The sequence below is a fragment of the Leptopilina heterotoma genome, unplaced genomic scaffold (genome assembly GCF_015476425.1).
Source record: "Leptopilina heterotoma isolate Lh14 unplaced genomic scaffold, ASM1547642v1 Lhet_70, whole genome shotgun sequence".
NCBI lineage: Eukaryota > Metazoa > Arthropoda > Insecta > Hymenoptera > Figitidae > Leptopilina > Leptopilina heterotoma.
In genome coordinates this window covers 279,301-298,730 of record NW_025111162.1, presented here as the reverse complement: position 1 = coordinate 298,730, position 19,430 = coordinate 279,301, and the positions used below count along the sequence as shown (strand labels likewise).

Here is a 19,430-nt window from a genome sequence, read left to right as displayed (position 1 = left end):
GACCCTAATAGTAATAATACCAATAATAATAATACCCCTTCAGTGTCATGTGACGCCTTTGACTAAAAACTTATTTCAAAATTAAAAATTGACCAAGTAATAAATTTAAAGCGAATTTATTATATTTCAGAACTCTTAATTTATTCCTGACACGCGCGGTCAATTAAGGGGTTAATGAATTAATATTCAATCTTTAATAATTTATTATTTGATATTATAATTATGGCGTGAAATTTTTATTAAAAATATATTAAATGTATTAATTATTATAATATAAATTATAGTATAAAACTTCTAAGGAAGTTCTACAAATTGTTGCAAAATTTAAAGTCGAGAAATATTTACAAAGAAAAAAGAAAGAGAGAAAAAGTTATAAAATTAAGTGGAAAATATTGTAGCAATATGACCTCGAGTATGTTCACAATGTGACAAACCAGAATTTATTTGCAAGGAAAGTTAATGAAAAAAAACTCATAAATTCAAAAAAAAAAAAAAAATGAAAAAAAACCAGAACGGTGATTCGAATTGGTTTCAAACCTTGGAACTCTCGTTTTTAATTTAATTTATTTCAAGTTAAAAGATAAATCTTTTGGGAATTTCCAATAAATAAACTGATTACTATTATTTTTGTGGGATTTTACGAGAAAAGTATATTATGAAAATAATCTCTTGGCGCCATTGATTTTATTTTTTATTTGCATTCTTCTGAACACAGACAGAATTTTTTCCTTTTTTTCCTTTTTACTTTGACAATCGATGAGAATGTCGTCCTAAGCAAGAGAGAAAGGAGTTTATTTTTTTGAACTTTGCTTTGAAGATTCTTTAACACTTTTTCCTCTTTTACTTTCCAGGAGTTGCCCTTGACAGTCCAGATGGGAAGGACATTTCAATAATCAAAAAACAGGGAAAAGTTATTGCCCTCGAAGAAGAAATATTTCACTGTTAGTAAATATTAATTTTTTCTAATAATCTATATTAATAATCGTTGTATTCCAGTATTTTGTTCGCGGTTTGCAGTTAGTTGTTGTTTGCTTTTTTGTTTCCTAACTGTTTTAATAATTTTTCTTTTCAAATTTATCAATTTTAAAATTAATGTATTGAAAATCATTGAATTATTGCAAAGAATTTTATCAAAAAATTTGAAATAATTGAATTCCTTCCAAGAATTTTATAACTTATGAAAATAATTTAATTCTTGCGAAGAATTTTATTAACATTTTTAAAAATTGTACCTAATTAAATTCTTTAGAAGAATTTCTTTGAATTTTTTTTTTAATACTGGAGTTTCTTTAATAATTTTAATCGAAAGTAATTGAATTTTATGAACAATTTCTTTCAAGTTTTTCAGATATTCATATTTCTTAATAATCGAATTAAATTTTATTAAAATTGTTAGACAATAAGTAAATAGATCTTAGAAATTAATTACAATTTTCTACAATAATTTAATTCATTCAAGGAGCGTTCATAAATGATGTCCCGCAATTTTTCGGGATTTTAGACCCCCCCCCCTGTCACGCAATTCCATGCAATTTCACATGTAAAAATACATTGTGTCACGTTTAGTAGAGACCCCCCCCAAAAAAAAACATGACATCATTTGTGAACGCTCCCCTCAAGGAATTTTATTAAAATATACAAAAAAAATTAAATTCTTTCGAAGAATAGATACTATTAAAGGTTTTGACAAAAATTGAATTCTTTCAAAACATTTCTTTAATTTATTGAATATAATCGATTTTGTTAATAATTTTAATCAATAATTTTACTATTAAAATTCTATTAAAATTATTGATAGAAAATAAAACTCTTTTAAACAATTTTATTAGAGTTTTTGTAAATAATTAAATTCTTTTGAAGAATTTTTTAAAGTTTTTTTGAAAGTAATGTAGTTTTTTGGATAATTTTAATTGAAAATTTTGAAAATAATTGAATTAAACAAAGAATTTTTTTCAACTTTTTAAAATACTCATGTCTGTTAATAATTGAGCAGGGTGTCTAGCGAACCGGGAAATCGGGAAAAACCGGGAAAAACCCGGGAATTTGGTTCGACCTCAAAAAACCGGGAAAAACCCGGGAATTTTCTATTTCAGGGTGTCTAGCGAACCGGGAAATCGGGAAAAACCGGGAAAAACCCGGGAATTTGGTTCGACCTCAAAAAACCGGGAAAAACCCGGGAATTTTCTATTTATAGGGTATTTTTTGAATTATGTATATAAAAAATTATAATTTTTTTCAAAATCGTCAAGGGTAAATTGATAGTATGAAGCAGTAGTAAAAATAATAACTTAAATTTTATTTAAAACTAACTTTAGTATAGGTTATATTATAAAAGTTAAAGGATTTGTACTATTATTATTTTTATATAACAATTTATAGGTATACAATACGTAACAAATTTTATAAGAAGAAATTGAGAATCTTCTGTGATATAGGAAAGGCAAAGATTTTACTTTTTAAAACTAAATACGGGGCATTCCATTTCAAAACGATCCTCCTTATAAACAATTGACATTGTAAGGCAATTTTTAAATCATTATTTCTTATATTTATTGAAGCCAAACTTTATTTACTATTAGTGGTTTTAAAACAAAAATTTCTCAACTTTATAATGGTAGAAATTTTTTTTTTTAAATAATAGAATTTATGAAAAAAATTAAGTTTGAAAGATAACCTTTTTGAATATCTCAAAACACGTCGCATCCGATTTTCTTGAAACTTATGTAAAAATAAAGCTTAAATATTCTAGTTTAATTCTATGTAAACATTATAATGTGCAATTCATGGTTTGAGAAATTAATTAAATTTTACAAGTATTTCAAAGGGTATAATGTATGTACCGAGCGGAATTTTTTTTTTCAAAAAAAGTTTTTCTTAAATTCCCCTGAATTGACAATTATATTATAAAGTTGAGAAATTTTTATAAGTGAAATTTTTATATTCTATGTCAAGTTTTTAGAAATTATTGTATAACTTTAATCATTGTAATTTAATAAAAACAATATTTAATTACGTAAATAATGTTATTGATAAACATTTAAATATGTTTTTAAATCCTTTGTGAATATCCGGGAAAATTATTCAAGAACCCGGGAAAAAACCGGGAAAAACCCGGGAATTTTAAATTGACGATTCGCTAGACACCCTGTATTTATAGGGTATTTTTTGAATTATGTATATAAAAAATTATAATTTTTTTCAAAATCGTCAAGGGTAAATTGATAGTATGAAGCAGTAGTAAAAATAATAACTTAAATTTTATTTAAAACTAACTTTAGTATAGGTTATATTATAAAAGTTAAAGGATTTGTACTATTATTATTTTTATATAACAATTTATAGGTATACAATACGTAACAAATTTTATAAGAAGAAATTGAGAATCTTCTGTGATATAGGAAAGGCAAAGATTTTACTTTTTAAAACTAAATACGGGGCATTCCATTTCAAAACGATCCTCCTTATAAACAATTGACATTGTAAGGCAATTTTTAAATCATTATTTCTTATATTTATTGAAGCCAAACTTTATTTACTATTAGTGGTTTTAAAACAAAAATTTCTCAACTTTATAATGGTAGAAATTTTTTTTTTTAAATAATAGAATTTATGAAAAAAATTAAGTTTGAAAGATAACCTTTTTGAATATCTCAAAACACGTCGCATCCGATTTTCTTGAAACTTATGTAAAAATAAAGCTTAAATATTCTAGTTTAATTCTATGTAAACATTATAATGTGCAATTCATGGTTTGAGAAATTAATTAAATTTTACAAGTATTTCAAAGGGTATAATGTATGTACCGAGCGGAATTTTTTTTTTCAAAAAAAGTTTTTCTTAAATTCCCCTGAATTGACAATTATATTATAAAGTTGAGAAATTTTTATAAGTGAAATTTTTATATTCTATGTCAAGTTTTTAGAAATTATTGTATAACTTTAATCATTGTAATTTAATAAAAACAATATTTAATTACGTAAATAATGTTATTGATAAACATTTAAATATGTTTTTAAATCCTTTGTGAATATCCGGGAAAATTATTCAAGAACCCGGGAAAAAACCGGGAATTTTAAATTGACGATTCGCTAGACACCCTGTTGAGGCCTTGGATCCAATAACTCGCCCGACGCTCGGAGGAACGCGTAACTGCCAGTCAGTGAGCAGTGAGCGCCTCTGGGCCACTCACTGTTACCCGACTGGTATTAGCGCGTGCCTTCGAGCGTCGGGCGAATTATTGGATCCAAGGCCTCAATTATAATTAAATATTTTATTTTGGAAGTTTATTAAAATTCCATTGAAAAAAATTGAATTTCTGAAAAGAATTTTATTATTTATAAAAAATAATTTAATTGTTGCGATGAATTTATTAAAATTTTAGAAAATAATTAAATTGTTTAGAAAAATTTTATTAACAATTTTTTTAAAAAATGAATTGCTTTTAAGGATTTATTAAAATTTTATAAAATAATTGATTTTTTTGGAAAAATATTATTAAAAATTAAAAAAATCTGAATTCTTTCACGAAATTTTATTAAAATTGTATTAAAAATAATTGAATTTTTGCAAAGAATTATAGAATTATATTAAAATTTTTGAAAATATAAACAATAATAATTAATTATGTAGGGTAGAGTGGGGCATTACTATTCGCGGGGCGTAACTATTCTTTGTCCTGGAGAGAAAACTATTCAGCCGATTAAAGTTTTTTTTACACTGTATACTTGTCATGTGAAATAAACATTGTATGCCACATTTGAGCTTCTAGCGCCATCTATCATAGGAGTTAGGTACCCAAATGTGATTTTGATATACTCGCTTACTTGTTTTCACTCATTTAGTCTGCCATTGTAAATAGTGATAAACGGTCGAAAAAATTATCGGAGAAAATATTTCCAAAGTCAAATTTAGTGCTGAACACGAATATCATAATAGATTTTTGATATTCTATTGTTCAAAAATTTTACAAGTGTTTTTTCAAAAAATGAGCGGATGGGGCGTAACTATTCTTCCACTGATGACAGCAAAAACTACAAAACAGTGTATTTTTTTTTATTCTCCTTGTTTCTAGGTTAGAATGGTAAGAAATTGTCAGAAAAAAACCAGAAAAAATCCTTCAATTAACAAATTATTTTTTATATTTTTTTAGTATTATATCATTAATAGCTGCAAGAATAGTTACGCCCCTCGTTTTTTTCGACATCAAAAAAAATTTTTTTTCGTAAAATCGCTGTAGTTCGGAATAGAATCGAGTTACAGCAAAATGATACATGGCAAAATTGTAGCTAAGAAGTCAAGCTTTCAAACGGTTCTACTCATTTTTTTATTTTTTTTTAAATACATTTTCTAGACTCAAAAATCCAAAAAAGAATAGTAATGCCCCACCCTACCCTACCTACTTAATAAGTGAATTTTTTTAATTTTGATTATGAAATTATTCAAAATTGAGCCCGCGCGGGCTCAATTATTATCAATAAAATATTAAATTGACATTATTTCTTTTTACAATTTGAATAAAAGTTATCAGTTAGGAAAATTTTTAATTTTCGAGCGTCAAAAATTTGAATAAGTGGTAAAATTGGTAGTAATAATTTTCTAAAATTTTTATATTTAATTATTTTTGGTAGAATTTTGTTCTTTAAAAATAAAATGTAATTGGTTTGTAAATTTCAGGTACTAATTTTTTTATTTTGAATACAGAATTATTTTTTGTAGAATTTTGTTTTTTAAAAATAAAATGTAATTGTTTTGTAAATTTCAGGTACTAATTTTGATTTTGAATCGAAAATAGAGTGTCATGTTGGAATTGCTCACACTCGTTGGGCAACTCATGGCGTTCCATCTGAAATAAATTCTCATCCCCAACGATCTGATATTGACCACGGTTTTGTTGTTGTTCACAATGGTAATTGTTTCTTATCTAATTTTTATTATCCTTTAATTTTTTATTCAATTTGAATTTTTCCTATATTAATCTTTTAAATTTCAAACCAACTCGTCTTTTTTTGACAATAAAACATTCAAATTTAGAATAAATTAAAAAAATTGAAGTAAAAATAAATTTAATAAACATTCTACAAAAAAAAATTTGTTTTTTATAATTCATTTATTATTATTTTATGAACTTTGTCCGTAATATTGAATAGAAAATAAATAAATAAAAAAATGAAAATAATTTGGAAAATCGAATGTAGGTCAAATAATTATGAAATAGTTGTTTGAAATGGTAATTTCTATTTTTTAGGTATCATTACCAATTACAAGGAAGTCAAGACACTTTTGGAACAAAGAGGATATATTTTTGAGAGCGAAACTGACACGGAAATAATTGCAAAGTTAATTCATCATCTTTGGGTTCAACATCCGACCTACTCGTTTCGCGAACTCGTCGAACAAGTCGTTCAACAACTAGTGAGTATTCCTGTTTTTAATTTTTTTCTTTATTTTCTTTTCAAAACTACTTTTATACCCTGTCTCAATACATTTATCCTTTTATCGTGTTTATTAACAGTATTTGCAACATTTTACTCTATAGTAAAGAGACCTCTTACTTCCTTGTTCTAGAGACTAGAGAAAGCAAAATATTTACAAAAGAGATCTGCGATAAAAAAATTTATATAGTCATTACGAAAACTCACGAATAAACAGAAAAAACTCATTGATTAAAGAAAATAATTTGTATTCGATTTTTGTACATTTTTATTTTAATATGAAAATTTTTTTCTATTGTTGTACAATACGGGTTTTGCACTCATCTACTAAAATCTCCTATTTAGTACTTTTTGCGATTTGAATAAAAAAATTATTCTCCAAAATTTTAAAAAACTTATTAGAAACAATTTAAAATATCTTCAAAAATTTTAGGAAACTTTTTCTCAATAAATCAATTATTTTCACAAATAATGAAATTGTTGGGTGAAATTCAAATATTTTAGTCTATCTACTATTTCAATAAAATTTCTGAAAAGAATTTAATTATTTAAAAAAAATTTTAATAAAATTTTTCATAAAAATTCAATATTATTTTCATAAATAATAAAATTTTCACAGTAGGGGAGACTGGGGCGAAAAGTTAAATTGTGAAAACAGTTAAAATTCATTATCTTTCGAACGAAAATAGTTAGAGCATTGCAATTTTAATTATAGAAGGGTGTTATCGCCCTAAATAAATGTCCGGAGTTATGTGACATTCTGTTAATTTTTGTGGTGTCCATATTTAAATTTTTTTTTCACCCTACTTTTGAAAATTTTTTCGTAAAAGAAAATATCAACTTTTAAGTATATTTTTTGCATTTATTCTCATCGCGATTTTTTTACTTCATTATTTGGGTCCCCTGAAGAGATACCTAAAGGTATTTGCTAAATATCTTTAGTCAGATTTTTTATATTTGTTGTTAAAGCCAAAAATGCACCCTGGGGCGAAAAGTTAAATGTATTTTTACATGTTATTAAAAATTTTTTTTTATTTTTTGTTTTTTTGGGTTTATTTATTTAAAATTGATTTATTTGACATTAGGCAAGTACTCTATCAAAAAACAAGACCGCTTACGTGAAATAAACCAAAAAAATTTTTTTTTTTTTTTTTAAATTTCAATTTATTAACTTTATAACTATTCTAAAGCTTTTGTAAAGTAAACAAAGATCTTTTATTAACTAAATTACTTGTTTACGTATACTTTAACTTATCTACTACTCAACACCTATCAGAAAATAGTTTTAGTAGGCTAAAAATAGAATTTAACTTTTTGCCCCAGCCATTTAACTTTTCGCCCCAGCATGGGGCGAAAAGTTAAAAAAAACAAAATTTTCAAAAAAGGACAAAACATGTATTGTATGCGAAAATATCAGAAACTTTTTTATTGAAAGTTGTAGGGGACAAGTTGCCCTACAATATTGATTTACAAATATTTGCATCTAAGCGGATTATATTGTCTAAAAAAAATCATTTATGCAAAATTTAACTTTTCGCCCCAGTCTCCCCTACCTAATTCAATTATTTAAAATACAATTTAAAAAAAAATTTTTTTTGGAAATATTAAAATTCTTTGAATAAAATCAATTATTTTACAAAAAATTTATTAAAATTCTTTATAAAAATTCAATTTTAAGAAATAATGAATCATTCTATGAATTATTTATTTTTGTATTCAAATAACCGAATTATCGTTGAACTTTCTAATAAGAATTAATTTAAAAATGAATTTCAGTTTACCTATATTTTAGATAATAATTGAATATTAGAATCGTTATATTATGAATTTTTAGGAATAATTAAACTCAAAAAGATTATTTTTAAATTGAAATTTTTGGAAATTTTAATTGTTGACAAGTTGTAAAAATATTTCAATACTTTTTTTAAAAAAATGATTAATTTAATATTTTATTACCTATTTAATAATTTATTTAACAAAAATTATTTAATTTTTGAATAATTTAATTTATAAATTATTCAAAAAATTAGTCTTTTAAAAAATTGTACTAAACATTTTTTGAAGATTAAAACTAAATTAAATTTCCGTAGTAATTAAAATAAAATTTAATTAAATTGTCAATTAATTGGAAATATTCTTAACTTTAATTGAAATAAATTTTATATTTTAAAGAATTTAATTTTTTTACTGTTTACGATTATTTTTAAATATAGGGGAGAGGCGCGTAAAACGGCGCATGTAACGTAAATACTTTAATTATATAAAAGTCATAATGTTATCATTAGCGAAATAATGAAAAATCATTAGTTCAACATTCGAACTAACTTATTGTGCAGTGAAAATCGTATTGACATTAAATAAAAAAGTAAATTATAAGTTTTTAAAAAAAGTACACCTGCGCCAAGTAATACGGCGCACTCTAAACTTGAAGTATAAAAAGAAAGGGGAATTAATTACAATGTTAAAAAAAATTTAATTTTGATGCAAAAATGTATTTTAATTCATAATTATGAATTATAATAATAATAATAATTCATAATTATATTATATGTATATAATATAATAATCAATTCTCGATAACTATTATTTCTGACTCTTAAAAAGTCTTGAATTTTTAAAAAATAAGACCCTGATAGTTTTTCTATTTTATTGATTAATATAAATTAAAATGTTTTTCAAAATACATAGAGTTGTGGTAAATTATATTTAATATGCGCCAAGTTATCCGCCGTATTCTAACGTGCGCCGTTTTACCCGCACGTATATTAAACTAAAATATACTTGTTTTAAACAAAAATTAATTTAAATTAACTCAGTAAATTTTTGTAAACCATTAAACAGATACGAAGTAAGAAATTCCACAAAAAAAACAATTTTAAAGAAAAAATATATAAAATCAATTTTTTACTGTTTTCCACACTGCCATCACAATACACGCAGAAAATCGAAAAACTACTTTTCATAAAAAATAATTAATTATTATTGAAAATGTTCTAGATTTTTTACATACTTTCAAGGAATACATAAATATTGAAAGTAAAAATATATTTTTTTCTCTAAAATACTTCCATTTTTGTAAATGCGAGTGCGCCGAATTACCCGCCTCTCCCCAAATCGTATGTTTAAAGAATTATGACTAAAAATTTGAAAGATAATTAGATTTTAGAAAAATATTAAAAATTGAAGTAATTATGAATGAAAGTGAATATTTTTTATGGAAATACTGACATTATTTAAATCATTAATTTTTTTATTTATTAGTTATTAATTAGTTATTTATTATTTAGTATTTTAATGTGACAGGCCGTTTTTTGTACATTTTGTAAATAATTTATTTTTCTATTTAATTACACGCGACTCTCTAATTATTTAAATAAAAAAATGATTTGTTTGCTATTTTAGGAAGGTGCTTTTGCTCTTTGCTTCAAAAGTAAATATTTCCCTCACGAATGTGTGGCTACGAGGCGAGGTTCTCCATTATTGGTTGGAATAAAAACGAAAAAACGTTTAGCCACCGATCATGTTCCAATTCTCTATGGGAAAGGTATAAAGTACTGGAGTAATGAATTATTTTTCCGTTTTTAAATTTCCAGGATAATTTGATAGAAAATGTAGAAAATGTTGAAAATTCAACTACTGTTGAAAAGTATTTTGCAGGTTATTGAGTTATTTAGTTAATTTGCTGATGAGAATTCAGTAAATATCGGATTTTAATACCACTTTGGAGTGTGGGAATTAATGTTTTTCTTTTAAATAACTCTTTCTGTTTTCTTCTGCTTTAACTAATACAAATTCTCTTTCAAGTTACTATATAAATAATGTAAAAATACTAATCGGTTTGCATGGATTTAATTTAATATATTAAGCTTTTTACACATTTGTTTCTATTGTTTTAAAAGATTTTTATAACAATTGTTAACTTTATTCTTACTAATCAATATTTATTTACGCACCTGATTGTCATTTTGAAAGAACTCGAACTATTTTTTATTTTAAATTTTTTTTTAATTTCATGCACCTTCAGTGTTGGATGGTAATTCTTTTTGTAAGTAACAAAAATCATTTAACCATTTTTCCTAATTTTCTCTCCATTTCGTATTTTGGTAAGAAGGGTTTTTGATATTAAGAAGAAAAATAAAATACATTTTTTTAAATACAGTTTTTTGTCTTAAAGAATACAGTATTGTAGATATTTAATGAAACAAACGGTTTTTGCATGTTGCTTAAAAATTTTCTATTTAAATTGCTGTCGTTTTTGGATACTATATGAATGTTTTTTTTGCATGAACAACTTCCGGTTTCGTTCTACAATTTTTCGTCTGAACAGATGACCTTCCACGCACACCTAAAGGTATAACTTATCAATAAAATTACCTTTCAATCGCTTTCAGGCAATAAATCCATTTTTGTCGATGAGCATCTCTCGATACTGTCAATGTCAATTTTCTTTTTTGTTCTACGAAAAAATTGTGGTTTTTAATTTAATTCTTTTTCTATTATCTTTTATTTGCTGTAGCATTTTTTATCTACACTATCTTTTTATTATGCCTTTTTCTCTTTGGGTTTATTTTATTTTACTTTCTTTCCTCAATGAAATTTTTACAGTGGTAGATAGTCCGAATTTTTTGTTGTCGTTGTTGTTGTTGTTGAGAATTTTGGTTTATTAGAACTGTTTAATTTGTATTTTTTGGAAATTTATTTCTACTTTACTGTATATTACACAGTGCAACACATAAAATGTGCACTAAGTTTTGACTTCAGTTTCTGAAAGTACTTATCGAAACTAGCAAAAACCTATTTCAGTTTTGCTAGATTAGCTCGGATTTAAATTTTATCGACATTTGAATTTTTTTTTTGAATTTTCACATTTTTCAGTTTTCTGATACGGGCTGATGGGAACACTGGCTATAAAAAGTTTATTAAAAAAATTCGCAATGCTCAAAATTTGAAAAGCAATAATCCCTCTTTAATTAGAGAGAAAGAAAAAAAAATTTGGTCGAAAATTGTTCCAGTTACGAATTTTTTTTGGCTTTTTTACATTTTTTGGTTTTATGAAACGGGCGGGTGAGAAAGCTGGCTATTAAAAGATTATAAAAAAAAATTCGCAGTGGTAATCATTTGAAGAGCAATAATTCCTCTTTAATTTCTGACTTTGAAAAAAAAATTTTGTCAAAAATTGTTCGAGTTATGAATTTTTTTTTGACTTTTTCACATTTTTCGGTTTTTTGATAAAGCGGGTGGAAACGCTGGCTATTAAAAGTTTATAAAAAAAATTTGCAATGGTCACCATTTGAAAAGCAGTAATTCCTCCCTAGTTTCTGCCATTGAAAAAAAAATTTGGTCAAAAATTGTTCGAGTTATGAATTTTTTTCGTACTTTTTCAAATTTTTTTTGTTTTTGATCTGGGCGGGTGAGAACGCTGGTTATTAAATTTTTCTTTTTTAAAAACGCGATGGTCACATTTTGCAGAGCAATAATTCCTCTTTAATTTCTGTCAAAGAAAAAAAATTTGGTCAAAAATTGTTCTAATTATGGTTTTTTTTTACTTTTTCACATTTTTCGGTTTTTTGATACGGGCGGGTGGGAACGCTGGCTATTAAAAATGAATTAAAAAAATTCACAACGGTCAAATTTTAAAATGCAATAATCCTTCTTTAATTTCTGATAAAAGAAAAAAAATTAGTAGAAAATTATTCGTGTTATTTATTTATTTCTGTACATTTGTATACCCGCGGTCCTGTGCAACCGAGGGTTTTGATTTTTTTTTGACTTTTTTCGAAACCAAATATTTCGAATCAAATATTTTATCTTGGGCAGAAATTAAATAGGGATTATTGCTCTTTAAATTGTGCCTATTACGAATTCTTTTTATAAATTTTTAATATTCAGTATTCCCACTTCCGTTATCAGAAAACCGAAAATTAAAAAAAAGTAAAAAAAAATTCATAACTTGAACAATTTTTGACCAAATTTTTTTTCGTGGGCAGAAACTAAAGACGGATTAATGCTCTTAAAATTGTGATCATTCGAAATTTTTTTATAAATTTTTAATAGCCTGCCTTCCCACCCGCCTGATCAAAAAATTGAAAAATGTGAAAAAGTCAAAAAAAAATTAATAAGTGGAACAATTTTTGACCAAATTTTGTTTTCTTTGTCAGAAATTAGAGAGGAAGTATTGCTCTCCAAAATGTGACCATTGCGTTTCTAAAAAAGAAAAATTTAATAACCAGCGTTCTCACCTGCCCGGATCAAAAACAAAAAAAATTTGAATAAGTACGAAAAAAATTCATAACTCGAACAATTTTCGACCAAATTTTTTTTTCAATGTCAGAAATTAGGTTGGAATTACTGCTCTTCAAATGGTGACCATTGCGAATTTTTTTTATAAACTTCTAATAGCCAGCGTTTCCACCCGCTTTATCAAAAAACCGAAAAATGTGAAAAAGTCAAAAAAAATTCATAACTCGAACAATTTTTGACCAAATTTTTTTTTCTTTATCAGAATTTAAAGAGCGATTATTGCATTTCAAATTATGACAATTGGGAATTTTGTGTAATAAACTTTTAATAGATAGCGTTCCCACCCTCTCGTATTAGAAAAACCGAAAAATTTGAAAAATTACAAAAAAAAATTCATAACTCAAATAATTTTCGACCAAATTTTTTTTGCAATGTCAAAAATTAAAGAGGAATTATTGCTCTTCAAATGGTGACCACTGCGAAATTTTTTTTAATAATCTTTTAATAGCCAGCTTTCTCACCCGCCCTTTTCATAAAACCAAAAAATGTAAAAAAGCCAAAAAAAAAATTCGTAACTAGAACAATTTTCGACCAAATTTTTTTTCTTTCTCTGTAATTAAAGAGGGATTATTGCTTTTCAAATTGTGACCATTGCGAATTTTTTTAATTAACTTTTAATAGCCAGTGTTCCCATCCGCCCGTATCAGAAAACTGAAAAATGTGAAAATTCAAAAAAAAATTCAAATGTCGATAAAATTTAAATCTGAGCTAATCTAGCAAAACTGAAATAGGTTTTTGCTAGTTTTGATAAGTACTTTTAGAAACTGAAGTCAAAACTTAGTGCACATTCGATGACCTCAAAAATGTTGCACTGTGTTATTTATTCATTGTATTTTATATTTATTTGTTTATTTGTTGCATTTTACATTTATTATATTTTATTGTCTATTTTTGTGATTGTCCTGCATGATTTTTTTAATTGATTTCATGTTTTGTTTTTCATCTCTTGTCTTCCCACGTACATCAGATGGTGAAGCACCAACTAAAGGTACTTCTTGTTATTTTTTTTTAAATCATCTATTTATATTGATAAAAATATTTTTTGCTTCTTTGCTTGTAGAATAATTTCGCTAGAATCATCAGGTTTCTACTCTACAAAGTTATTGCAGAATTTTTATTTTAATACCGCCGTTTAACCTATATTTAATTTGATTCAATTACTTAACATATATATGTATTGGTAAATGTGAAGAAATAATTAAAAATTTAACCATTATTTTAATTAACTGTTGAGGATTTTTAAACGTAAGGAAAAATGTAACAGTTTTGAAAAATAATGTTTATATTTAAAAAAAATTGTTGAATAAAGAAAATTAAGGTGCTGGTGGTTGTGAAAAGTATTGTCAATAGATGAAGAAGAATAATTTTTGTCCAACGCCTTCGTGGAAATAGAACTATTGTACGCTAGGCACCAATGGAGGAATGTAGTACATTTCCCCACTGGTGGTTTGGCCAGTGGAGAAATGAAGTCATTTCCCCACTGGTGGTGGAATGAGAAATTGACTAATCGATTTTTTATTTTATATTAGAATTAGAACATTTTAGGAACAGAATTTTGAGGACACTCTGGGGATCTTTAGGGACACTTTCAAAACATTCATTTTTGAAAAATTTTTTTTCAAATTTTTTTTTCTATTTTTAGATTTTTTTCAAAATTTTTTTCAAAATTAGATTTTGTTTCACTCTCAGTTATTGCTATAACATCATTGTAATATTTTGATTTCGATAAATAACGAGTAAAGTCAACTTAAAATTTTGAAAAATTAATAGTTTAAATTTATTATTTATAAAAAAAATTTTTTGCAGTTGTTGGACAAAATAGTATGTGCAACTTGTGGATAACAGCGATTTTCGCTCCCTCGATTGCTGCGCGCGCTACGCTTGCGCAGCAAACTTCGAGCTCGCGAGAAATCGCCCTTGTTCTCCACTCGTTGCACAATCTACTATTTCTCTTGAAGATTTGCATGTTTGATAAGTGGTATTTGGAGAAAATGATTTAATATTAATATTTTATTTCTATTGCTTCAATTTTGCAGAAATAATAATAATTATAAGTGTAACTGATTAGATTTTTGGATAAGTGTGTCCACAATGAGTCACGAAAAAAAATTGATTTACAGATCATCGTCCTCATGGACGTCCGACAGAAATCCCAGTTATGACGAGGAGCGATAGTACTTCCGAGTTCCAACCACTGGAAGATAAAGAAGTCGAGTATTTTTTTGCATCCGATGCAAGTGCCGTCATTGAACACACTAATCGTGTCATCTTTATGGAGGTAATCTATCTTTTGTTTCTATTTATCTGTTTTAATTATTTCAATGTTTTTAGTATTCAATTTTTTATTTTATTAATTTTTTGTTTTCCATTTTATCAATTTTTCAATTTTATCAGGGTTACCACAGGTCAGGAAATTTAGGAAAAGTCAGAGAAAGTAGAATTGGTCAGGGAAATCAGGGAAAAGTCAAGGATTTTTATTAAAAGTACCGGAAAAAATTAAATTTTTATAATTCATAAGAAAGTTTAGAATTTAGGTATTTTCTTTGTTTGCCTCAAACTATGAAATTACCACGAATTGTAAAACAAAACCTTCATTTTTTTTTTATTTCTGACAATAATTTCTTATTCAATAACTTAATTCTTGAAGATTTTTTTTTTAAAGAAAATTAATTTAAATTTATTAACATTCGTCGAAAGATTCCAATTATTTAAAAATTTAATTTAATTTTAAGAAAAATTAAATTATTCAATTAATTACTTATTTTTTTACTGGTCAAAACTAGTTTTGACCTTGCCCTTTCGTCTAAACTAGTATTGACTAAAACTAGGCAATACTGGTTTTGACTAAAATGATTAAAACCTTTTTAAAAACCGCTGCCAAGTTGTACATTTTTATAATTTTTGTGTTCATTTTATGAACACTTCCTCATAGAAATAATAATAATTGAAATGTAAGAATTAATTTTCATAAAAGAGTTAAAAATCATTAAATCTTGGTCAAAAAAATATGTTTTTATATATGAGGCATTATTCCTGAACTGCCCCAAAAATAAAAAAAAGTTCTTGGATTTCCTTTATACTTTGGAAATATGTTACCCTAGTAGGTACAAGTTACTACACCAATTTACAGGTCCAACCCCCCACCCCAATCAAAAGGGTGGGGGGTTGAAATTTCAGCTTCAACTCGAACATGCATTCTTTAAACATTTGTAGTTTCTACTTAAATTATTCAATTAAAAAAAGTAAGTAGTGTTTTAGAAAGGTTTTTTTGTGTACTTTTAAAATATTTTATTTATATAATAAAAAAAAAATTTTTTTGCAAAAATTTTTTAAAATAAATAGTTTTTTGCAATTTTGTGCAAGTTCGGTAGTTTTTATTTTCTTTTTAATAATCTCAAATGAAAGCTTGGGAATTCCCCTAAAAGAAGATATAAGTCTGAAAATGGGCCGAAACAATTTGCCAAAGATATAGTGTAATAAGTAAAATTTGTCCGTCCGCTCGCGCACTCCAGCGCGATGAACAGTGGGATTTTTTTTAAACTTACTATTGAAAATTGTCTAGAAACTACAAATTTTATCGGATGTTGATGTTCTTGATTTAAAATTACTAAGAGATCCATCAAAGTCGATTTTTGAATTTTTAATTGTTTATTTTTTTCTTGTTACTCAAAAATTTGACAAATTACAATATTTTTAGAAAAAATCATGTTAGTTTTTTTATTTTTCCATTACACATGATCGAAATCAATTTAAATTAGTCTAGTATGACCACCGGACAATTAATAAAGCATAATACAATTTATTTAAATTGTTGCAAACAATGTTAATTAACAAATAGATTACTTCGGACCTTCTTCATAAAAAAAAATTGGTTTTTTTGCAGACAAGTTTAAATTTATGTCTAATTTAGTAAAATACTATTTTACAGTTAAAAATTATCATTAATATTAACAATTATATAAACAATAATCAACTTCCTTTTGTATTTGTAAACATTTTCGTCATTTTTCAAACTTTAAATATTTATATCATATGTACATTCTTTCAAAAACTTAAAAAATTTATTTGCTTAAACAATTACATTTGTTATAAACAAATTTTTCATTTTTTAACAAATAATTAGCTTTTTTCATCAAACAAAATTTTTTCCTTTTTTATATTTACTATCATAAAAAAGAACTCCTTAATGAAATGGGAATACTATAAATTATTCATTTAATTCTAACGAACATTATAGGTTAAGAAATATTTATATTTTTAATGAAGTAAACCATTATTCAGTTAAAACAGTTTACATTTAAATGCATATAAATAAATATATTTTTTCTGTGAAAAAAGAACAAAGTTAAATATTTGTTAACTTATAATGTTTATTAAAATTAAATGAATAATTTATAGTATTCCCATTTCATTAAGGAGTTCTTCTTTATGATAGTAAATATAAAAAAGGAAAAAATTTTGTTTGATGAAAAAAGCTAATTATTTGTTAAAAAATGAAAAATTTGTTTATAACAAATGTAATTGTTTAAGCAAATAAATTTTTTAAGTTTTTGAAAGAATGTACATATGATATAAATATTTAAAGTTTGAAAAATGACGAAAATGTTTACAAATACAAAAGGAAGTTGATTATTGTTTATATAATTGTTAATATTAATGATAATTTTTAACTGTAAAATAGTTTTTTACTAAATTAGACATAAATTTAAACTTGTCTGCAAAAAAACCAATTTTTTTTTATGAAGAAGGTCCGAAGTAATCTATTTGTTAATTAACATTGTTTGCAACAATTTAAATAAATTGTATTATGCTTTATTAATTGTCCGGTGGTCATACTAGACTAATTTAAATTGATTTCGATCATGTGTAATGGAAAAATAAAAAAACTAACATGATTTTTTCTAAAAATATTGTAATTTGTCAAATTTTTGAGTAACAAGAAAAAAATAAACAATTAAAAATTCAAAAATCGACTTTGATGGATCTCTTAGTAATTTTAAATCAAGAACATCAACATCCGATAAAATTTGTAGTTTCTAGACAATTTTCAATAGTAAGTTTAAAAAAAATCCCACTGTTCATCGCGCTGGAGTGCGCGAGCGGACGGACAAATTTTACTTATTACACTATATCTTTGGCAAATTGTTTCGGCCCATTTTCAGACTTACTCTCTAAATCTGAATATGTGAAATTTCACTTATTGTACGTTATAAGTCGTCTTCTCGATCAATAAGTGCATATACACTTATAAATAAGTGAATTTTTCACTTATTCTGAGTGAAATTTCACTTATTATAAGTGTATATGCACTTATTGATCGAGAAGACGACTTATAACGTTCAAATATGTGAATTTTCACATATTCAGATTTAGAGAGTATATCTTCTTTTAGGGGAATTCCCAAGCTTTCATTTGAGATTATTAAAAAGAAAATAAAAACTACCGAACTTGCACAAAATTGCAAAAAACTATTTATTTTAAAAAATTTTTGCAAAAAAATTTTTTTTTTATTATATAAATAAAATATTTTAAAAGTACACAAAAAAACCTTTCTAAAACACTACTTACTTTTTTTAATTGAATAATTTAAGTAGAAACTACAAATGTTTAAAGAATGCATGTTCGAGTTGAAGCTGAAATTTCAACCCCCCACCCTTTTGATTGGGGTGGGGGGTTGGACCTGTAAATTGGTGTAGTAACTTGTACCTACTAGGGTAACATATTTACAAAGTATAAAGGAAATCCAAGAACTTTTTTTTATTTTTGGGGCAGTTCAGGAATAATGCCTCATATTCTATAAGATGGTTATAATAGTTTAATAATTACACATAAGTTAATAAACAAGAATGTTGAAAAAATAATATTTTCCACAATTTTTAATTTTTCAAATACCAATAATTTTATAATTTCTGACCGAATCAGGTTCAAAAATATGTCAATCGAAGCGTTTTTTAATGATCTACAAGTTGGTAGTGATACTTTTAAAGTTACTTTTATATTTTTCAACAAAATTTTCAAAAAAGTGTTATTTTCGAAAAATTTAGATTTTTAAAACTTTAATATCTCCGGCTAATATACAGTAAGAAAAGCTATCCGTCAGTCATAGGAAAGTATGAGAATCGCATAAGTCTGTCTCACTCCCACTCATGGGACATGACTGACGTGGTAGGTTTTCGTACTGTATACGAAAAATGTTCAATGAAGGCTCAAAAAATGCGTCTGAAAAAACTCTACAAAACTAAAGAAAAACATTTATAGGTGTCCTAACATTTTTTTAAGTTATGGCCAAAAAACGTTTTTTTACAAAATGAAAAATGCAAAAAAATATAGTTAAATTTTATGAATCGGGCTGAAAATACTCTCATTTTATGTCCCCCGGGGAGACCTACAATTTAAAAAAAATTGAGGCCTTTAGCTCTTTCTCGTTCTGAGATATTGAGGCAAATGTAATGTTAGTACACGGAAAGAAAAAGTCCGTCAACCATTAATGGATTAGTATATTACTTTGAGACGGGACACTTTTTCCGTTGATGGTTACTTAACTTTACTTAACGATTGAAAACGAGTCATGGATTGATTAGAATGCCAGTATGTGACCAATTGTTTTAGATTTAATGCTGAATTGTTATCAATGGCTGTTTGAATGTTTACGAATCATTAGTGAAAGTTTGTGAAACGTTAGTTGACTCGTATTCTAAA

General features: G+C 25.5%; 1 protein-coding gene across 7 annotated transcripts in view; it reads left to right on the top strand.

Moving 5' to 3' along the window:
• Window positions 1-19,430, top strand: part of LOC122510553 (glutamine--fructose-6-phosphate aminotransferase [isomerizing] 2) — a 51,855-nt gene that overhangs the window by 9,694 nt on the left and 22,731 nt on the right. Inside the window, exons 3-10 of one of the 7 annotated variants that reach the window (XM_043625305.1) lie at window positions 852-941; window positions 5,762-5,905; window positions 6,245-6,411; window positions 9,834-9,975; window positions 10,456-10,476; window positions 10,759-10,782; window positions 13,699-13,719; window positions 14,852-15,009. In XM_043625305.1, coding sequence (XP_043481240.1) covers window positions 852-941; window positions 5,762-5,905; window positions 6,245-6,411; window positions 9,834-9,975; window positions 10,456-10,476; window positions 10,759-10,782; window positions 13,699-13,719; window positions 14,852-15,009 — 767 coding nt within the window. The remainder of the gene's footprint in view (window positions 1-851; window positions 942-5,761; window positions 5,906-6,244; window positions 6,412-9,833; window positions 9,976-10,455; window positions 10,477-10,758; window positions 10,783-13,698; window positions 13,720-14,851; window positions 15,010-19,430) is intronic. The other 6 variants (XM_043625307.1, XM_043625306.1, XM_043625309.1 and 3 more) reach the window with 6 other exon arrangements.